The following is an 8,568-nucleotide window of genomic DNA, read 5'->3' on the forward strand; positions in this document are numbered from 1 at the left end:
AATAATATAATATTAATAATAATAAAATTCTAGTAAAATTCAAGGGCGTAGTCACTGGAGCATCGGTTGGATTGATGTTTATCAGACATTTAACTTTGGGAATCGAATTCGGTTTTTGCTATGAGATCGAATGGTTTCACTTAGATGGCTTGAAAAACCATGTGGTTCAAATTAGAAAACCGAATAAATTCAAATGAAATATTTAGGAACGAATCCATAGGTGTCACACTGTCACATCCTGTCGCGTTAGAAGTGTATGATTTACATCACACTCTTTGCTACTTATTTAACCAGTTTTCCTCTTCTCCCCAACTCAAATCAGCTGTTTGTGTTCTTTCTTCCAAATTTAACGGCTATTTCTTGGAGGACTCATCTGATTCCTGCACCTGAAAGAGGTAATAATCTTGATATCTCTTGTAAGGCTTCGTTCTTTGTGTGATAAATGTTTTATTCATTGACTTTTTCAGCTTGATTTTGACTTCATTTTAGTTTATTTTGATATGTTGTCAACAAACTATGTGAAAGGAAACATAGCCTTGTGCCATTTTGACTCAGCTTGTAGTGAAAATAACTTAAAAGCTAAGAGTTTGAGTCAGCTAGTCAAAGCTGATGCATTTCAAGTTTTTAACCGTCAAAAAGAAAGTCTTCAATTCTACTCTAAATAAAAGGGTGTAGAGTTTTGACACCACACGAAAATAACAAGAAGGTTAGTTTTGGGTCAAAGACTTGGACACGTTTAGCTAATAAACGAGATGTAACAGGTTTAAGGTGGAATTGTTTAACCCTATTCTTTAGTTATAAACTTTAAAAAAATGTGTTTAGGAAATTCCTTATACTATTTTGGTTTTTATGTTAAAATTTAAAAGTTTAAAAATGATTGGCATATTTTAAACATAATTGTTTAAAAAAAATAATAATAATATATAAATTTAAAAACATAAATATTGATATCCACAAAAATATAAACAATCGTATAGAATTTTTGAGTCGTGTCGGGTTCACCCAGAACATGTCGTTATTAGCACCTTATCTAAACGTCGAAACTTTACATTCCTTTTATATATATATATATATATATATATATATATATAGTGGAAGGTTCAAATGAGAAGAAAATTTTTGTAAGAATAAAAAGAATAAGTTTTAAACCAATAGAAATGCTCCATTTTACTTCATTTAATATGTGTATTTAATGTTATTAATAAGGGCATATAGGTAAACTTCTAATTGTAATTAATTACCTAATTAATTAAAAACTTGTAACTCACTTTTAAATATACTCTTTCAAGATAAAATAATTTAGGGTGAAGGACAATTTTTGACATGTGTAGGATAAATTTTAGTATGTGTAGGATAAATTCTTGAATGTGTAGGATAAATTTAGATATGCGTAGGGTAAATTTCGGTAAGTGTAAGATATATGTAGGATAAATTTTGAAATGTGTAGGATAAAATATTTTTGCTTTATTAATGAGAAATAATATAATTAATGAGAGGAGTTATAAACTATTTAATGTTTTACCATTATGCCCTTTCTTCTTTTTCTTCTCACAATAAATTTCTTCTCAAATGAACCTTCCCCTATATATATATATTTATGGAGAAGATCATGCGAGAACCACCTCTTATTGTGAGAACCGCGAGAACCAATGTGAACACAACAAAAAATGCCTAAAAATAGCTAAAAATCACACAAATTTTTTTTTAATATTTTTTATATAAAAATCGCTACTTTTCGAAGCCAAAATTTTTTTTTCTTGGCCACTAAAAGTAGCGATTTGAGCATAAAAAATATTAAAAAAAAAATGGTAGAATTTTTTTTGATTTTTTTAGATTTTTTTTAGATTTTTTGGGTTTTTTTAGAGTTTAGTTTTTAGCATTTTAGCTTGGGGGTGGGGGGGGGGGGTGGGGGAGGGGGGTTTAGGTTTTTTTTTTTTTTTTTTTTTGGGGGGGAGGGGGGGGGGGGTTAGTTTTTTTTTTAGGTTTTTTTGGGGGTTTTAGTTTTTAGCATTTAGCTTGGAGGGAGAGGTTTAGGTTTTTTTTTTGGGGGGGGGGGGTGGGGGTTATGTTTTTTTAGGTTTTTTTTAGCTATTTTAGGTTGTGTTCACATTGGTTCTCGCGGTTCTCACAATAAGGATGGTTCTCGCATGAGTGTGTATATATATATATATATATATATATATATATATATATATATATATATATATATATTCGGATCAAGTGAAAACTCCTGCGAGTTGTGAGAACTTAGAGAACTCAGTTTTTCCGTACGAGTTTCGCCCCCTTTTTTGCTCACCCCTAAGATTAAAACGTCATAAAGATGGCTGTAAAAAATTGAAGTAGTGTTTTTGGCCCCCTACAACTGTTGTAAATAAAAAAAAGAAGGTTTTTATTTTTGAAAAGTTGATTTTTTAGGTTTTTTGATAAAAAATTGAAAAAACATTCGAGTTCTCACAACTCGTAAGGGCATTCATTTTACCCTAACCCTATCTATATATACACACGCAGACATATACATTAGTGAATTATGTCCGCTCATTGCAACACTTCAATTTTAAATAAACTTTGTCCTGAAACTTAGATAAAAATAGACACATCGCCTCGTCGGTATTGGTTTCGTTCGTCAAGGTACCAGAAGGTTGGTATTTGTTTTATCCGTCAAGGTAACGATAATAATGTTGGGTTAAAAGCATATATTATATATAGTATAAGGAGTGTAAATAAAAAATTATACATATATATTTATTGTTGAGTTGATATTGTGTATGCGTGTGTATATATATGTATATGTATATGTGCATATGAGAAAAATCAAATGAAAATATATGAATATTGTGAGAACAAAGAAACTAGAGAAAAAACCTATCAAAAACATTTTTATACAACTATTATTATTAAAATACAACATAATTTTTTACATGTATTAGTTAGTAGATTAAAAATATCTTCACATGTGTTACATATATGTAAAAAAATTATTAAAAGTAATTTAGAAAGGATGATAAATTAATTGGAGAGAATAAATCAATATCATTTAATAGCTTACATACAACGGGGAAAAGAACTTTTTTTTTCAAAGGTTAAAATGGGTCATGTTGATGGGTTGATAGATCGTTCTGAAAAGTGTTAAAACACACGAACCCAAACATGGCACAAGTATTTGCAAGTTGACATGAACGCAGCTTTTTAAACCTGATTTTATTAATACTATTAAATAATTAACCAACAGCATAAATATACAAATCTATATATAAAACAACTACAGTTAATTCCAAATCTTTTTTTATACCCAATCATTTTAATTTGCACAAAACACATTTTAAAGAAAGAAAAAGGTTACACTAGTAAACTTTGTGAACCCACCAACCCGAAATAAACTTGTTTAGCTAAATATATTATCGGGTTCAACTCGAACCCGTATAGACTAAACTTAAACCTGTGAAGTTCGTGTTTGGTTGGTGTTATGTTATAAATTCACACACATTCAATGTCACAAAAACATGATTTTTTTTTTTTTCAAATTTTGACATAATTAATCCTTATTTTAAAGATCACAATTGCAAGATTTGATAAGATGGAGACAGGGATTATAAGCAACCAACAAGAGCTAAACAGTGACAAGATGAGCAACTCCATGAAGAAGGCCCTTCTTGTTCTGAACTGCGTAATGCTAGGCATAGGCAATTGCGGTGGCCCGATGGTTCAACGTCTTTACTTTGTAAAAGGCGGGAGTCGAATTTGGATATCGAGCTGGTTGCTAACAGCGGGCTGGCCAATTTTATTCATCCCATTAATCTGTTCTCTTTTGTACAAAAGAAGAAATGGAAGCCAAGAAACCAAGTTGTTCTCATTGAAGCCACCTGTCTTCTTTTCTTGTGTTACTCTTGGAGTTTTGACTGGTTTAGACGATTATCTTGCTGCTTATGGTGTTTCTCGTTTACCCGTTTCTACATCTGCTTTGATAATGTCTACCCAGTTAGTGTTTACTGCTGGATTCGCGTTTCTGTTGGTGAAACAAAAGTTTTCTCCTTTCACAATCAATGCTGTGTTTTTGATATCTATTGGTGCTATGGTTCTCGCACTTCATTCCAGCACTGATCGGCCTGATCATGAATCGAGCATCAAGTATTACGAAGGGTTTTTCATGACATTAGGAGCAGCGGTGTTGTACGGGTTCATTCTACCATCAATAGAGTTGACTTTCAAGAGAGCTAAACAGCCCATTACTTACTCTTTGGCAATGGAGATGCAAATTGTTATATCGTTCTTTGCTACCGCCTTTTGTACTATTGGAATGCTGATCAACGGCGACTTTGAGGTAGACCAAGCCCACCTTATGTTATATCATTAGTATCAATAATCCATGATGATCGGTCATTCAAACTCATTAACTAATTATTGCGACTTAAAACTAATTTGAGAAAACCTTCAATGGGGGTGGCATAGTGGAAGATACTTGAGTCTCTCTAGCAGAGATTGATTCAAATCCAGCGAAACTTCCACTGGCTTTTACCCCGTTGAAGGCCGCATGCCCAACAAAGCTGCGTTTAATCTGATCTCATTCATTAGCAGGGTATTAGGGTGTCCGGGGCGTACTCGGTAAGGGGTTTCGGTGACCCCTTTCCCCGATCGGGAACACCGCCGCCATCCCCGCGGGGTCCCGAATCGGGGTGGGTTTTGGGTGTGGGTTCACCGCTGAAGATGGCACAACTTTCGAGGGAGACCATCTTTCGAAGATGGCACAACTGTGGAAACCATCTTTCGGAGATGGCACAACTTTCGAAACCAACTCCCCTAATAGGGGAGTGCCGCCATCAAAAAGGGGTATTAGGGGAGTGTTAGAGGGGAGTTGACGTGACTTATTTTGGTTGGTTACGTGTAAGAGGGGGGACTCACCTATTAGGTGAGCACCCCTTACACCTGGGATTCCTTAGTTTTTCTATAACAAATTTTTACGGTTACTAAAAAAGGAATTAAGTTTTACTTTTGATTTGAGGAACTTTTACTCTATTTTAACTGAAGTCCCCTCTTTTTTTTTTTTGTATATTGTATTTTTCAGTCATTTTCCTATTACTTCCTTAATTAAACTGATTTTTCAAACACTCCATCATTAGATTATTATGACTTTAAACATCATTATCTTTTACATCTTTACCATCTTGGTTAGGCAATTCCTCAAGAAGCAAGGAACTTTGAGCTCGGGGAAGTGACATATTACGTGATTCTATCGATCAATTCCCTTTTGTGGCAATTCTTCTTTCTTGGAGCAATCGGGGTCATATTTTGTGCCTCGTCTTTATTGTCTGGAATAATAATTGCTACGCTGCTTCCTGTGACTGAATCGTTAGCCGTTTTGATTTTCCATGATCGGTTTCAAGTTGAAAAAGGAATTTCGCTTGCGTTATCTCTTTGGGGATTCATCTCCTACTTCTATGGAGAGCTTATACATGTCAAAAAGATGAAGGCTGGCCTCGAAGTTGGTTCAACACCATGAAACTAGCCAACTGCATGAACTTTTATTACTTATATGTAAAATGTATAGCTTCTGACTATGCCTTCTATTTTGACTCACCGTTCACCCGACCTCTTAAAATGTAGGCTTCTTAAATATAACGTTACAATATTAACAAACTATAAATATAAATAAACAACATTTCTATACATATATATGTGTATTTTATGCTTAGGTGGTTTTCAAAACAACATTGATGTTTCATATTTAACCCAAAGCTATTTGTTTTTCTACTTATAACACAAAAAGTTTTCATCTCTTGTAATTCAATCTTACAACTTTTGTACTTTCAACTTTGGTCCCCACACTTTTCATATTTTGTTGATTTTTCGTTTTAAATTTTGCTAGTTAACACGGCGTAACGTGTGTGTGGTTCAACGTTTTAATATTTCGTTTTACGCTTCGTACTAGATTTTGCGAGTTAACACGGCTCAACGTGCGTGTGTTTCAACGTTTTTACGTCGTCTATCTTTTCCCTGTTTGACAGGTTCATTATAACGTGTGAGGTCCTAAATCGACTTACTTATTATTTTCTATGTTTTACGTTGCAGTCTAATTTCTTTACATTAATACACCGTAACTTCAGTATTGGTTATCGCTGACGATGGTGTGGTATTGGTGCTATTCAGCACGGTTTTACACCCCTGCCGCATTATGGTGTGTGATAAATCTAGTTAATATCAAATTAAAGAGTATCAACTTCTCAATTTTGTGGTATGATTTCTGTAAAAATAAATAAATATATATTAGACATATTTGATGAAAATGTTGTTGTTGGTTTTTTATATTTGAATGAAAAACTAGAGGTTGGAATGTCTATCTTTTCATTCCACCTTAATCATTCAATACCTATTAACATCATACTAACTAGGGAGATTATCCCATTCGATACGGCGAGAATTCGTCCGTATCGATTCGATTCGTTACGCAGGGATTCGGGGTGGTACTACGGTATCGGTATAGGACCTGCACTCGGTTTAAAGTCATAATATGTCCGTACGCGGTTTAGATTAAAAACGAATACGAGTAGTTTATCACCATACTATTTTGAATAAAACTCTTTTTTCAAGAAAAGGAACGGTGAAAAAAAGATAATGAATGCGAGTTATCGAATGAAAATCAAATTAAATAAAAACTAATTGGGTTAAAGACGTATATATTTTAAAGTATATATCGATACTGGTTCCGATAATACGAATACTGGTATCAACCTTATCGGTATTTTTTTGTTCATCACAGTAGCATTATGACACCGACACTTGATCAACCTTTTGATACTTAAGAAGACTATTTCGAACACAACCACATATATAGTTTTTTTTTAAGCCGACGTAGACAAGTCATTGAGTAAAAGACAAATTAGTGAAACCATTAAACAGGTGTATATCATACATACTACAGTGGTAAAAGGAAATAAAAAACTATGATATAACTATTGCTGTAAAAAAAAATTCAAATCCTATTAGGAAGAAAAAAAAATATTATATGTTATTGAAAAAACCAAATATCAATAATAAATAAATTTTTTTGAACGGTGAACTTAATTAAGAACAACCGACCCAAATCGGGACGACACTCAAACACAACAAGACTACATAATTACAAATTTATACCAGTTTTCCCAAGACAAGTCCTTAAATTTCGATCTACTTCTAAACTAAAGAAACCTGACCGCTCTGACCTCATCAACTATATATTCTATCCGAACGGGATTGTTCGAGAATTTGGCATTGTTCCCAGCCCTCTAACGACTCCAACACCCCACGATAACAATACCTTGGAAAGCATTTTAGCACCATCCGAGAGACCCAACCCGTTGTGAATATGGGTGAGCAAGTTTAGGTCCGGACCGAAAATAACCGAGAACCGAACCGCAAATATACCCAACCTGACCCGAACCCAAGTACCTAGGTATTTAGATGGGTTCTAATTTTTCATATAAAATAGGGTCGGGTCGGGTCGGTTCTCCGTTCTTTTCATGGTGAAACCCGACTTGGACCTATGGACCGGAACCGACCCTATATTTAGGGTAGTGAATCGGTTCTGTATTTTATGTTTGATTGGTTCTCGGGTCGGGTCGGGTTTTTCCTTTTGCTCACCCCTAGTTGTGAAGCTCAAGCAAATCACGGAACGAGAACGCGAACATATTCGACACCTTACACCAACAACTAATGTGTTGCCAAAGAACGGTTGCAACACGGCACAACGTAAAAATATGGTCGACCGAGTCATCTTTGTCGTTGCACATCACACAGTTAACAACATCAAGTTGGATATTTCTTCTCCTAAGCGCCGAAAGAGTCGAATATGATCCATCTCAGCACGCCACGCCAAAATGTTGCACTTTAACGGGCCCCATTTATACCAATCCATGACGAATCTGCTGCTGAAATCTTGGCCCACCAACAGAAGCTTTTTTACAACGTTAACCGAGAACTCACCGGACGATTCCCCAATCCAAATCCAACTATCATTATTACTCGAAAATGTGACACCATTTAAACGATCAACCAGCTCCCCAAGTTCTGCTAATTCAACGGTGGTGGCGAGCTCCCTACTCCAAGCCCAGCTTGGCCCACCATCTAACCCAATCCTCTCGAAGGCCCGACATATTTTGAACGTTTCTAAACTTAAAAAAGCAGGAATTTGTCTCGAAGAGGCTCGTTAATCAGCCAAGGGTCAAGCCAAAAACTGATATCCAAGCCATTCCCCATTTTGCCCTTGAAGAAGTTCCGTAACGGGGAACCGTCGATGACCGTGTTGGTAAGCGTCTTCACGATATTGGCCCAAACTCCACCTTGGTTATTTTTTTATCGGGATTAACTCCCAACATCTTCTGTTAGTACTTTTCTCCATAAACTTTCGTTTTGACTTTAAATCTCCATCTCGATTTGGCCAAAAGAGCCACATTCGAGTCCTTGATTTTACATACACCGAGGCCCGCGACATCTTTTGGCGTAGCGATCTAATCCCAAGCAACCCATCTCATTTTATTTCCATCATCCGTACCACCCCACAAGAATTTTGTCATAAAAGCTTCCAAGTCTTTAATCACT

The 8,568-nt window shown here is 35.1% G+C and overlaps 1 protein-coding gene across 2 annotated transcripts; it reads left to right on the plus strand.

Annotated features, from left to right (window-relative positions):
* Nucleotides 1–271: 271 nt before the first annotated feature.
* LOC110889995 (purine permease 3) lies at nt 272–5,583 on the plus strand. 2 transcript variants are annotated; one of them, XM_022137567.2, is made up of 3 exons: nt 272–395; nt 3,551–4,318; nt 5,168–5,583. In XM_022137567.2, exons 2-3 carry the CDS (start codon nt 3,575–3,577, stop codon nt 5,492–5,494), a joined length of 1,071 nt encoding a protein of 356 aa, XP_021993259.1. In that variant the 5' UTR covers nt 272–395; nt 3,551–3,574; the 3' UTR covers nt 5,495–5,583. The 2 variants fall into 2 exon arrangements, with proteins under 2 accessions (XP_021993259.1, XP_021993260.1); XM_022137568.2 differs by having other exon boundaries at nt 295–395; nt 3,565–4,318.
* The last annotated feature ends 2,985 nt before the right edge of the window (nt 5,584–8,568 follow it).

Source organism: Helianthus annuus, chromosome 11 (assembly GCF_002127325.2).
Source record: "Helianthus annuus cultivar XRQ/B chromosome 11, HanXRQr2.0-SUNRISE, whole genome shotgun sequence".
NCBI classification, from domain to species: Eukaryota; Viridiplantae; Streptophyta; class Magnoliopsida; order Asterales; family Asteraceae; genus Helianthus; species Helianthus annuus.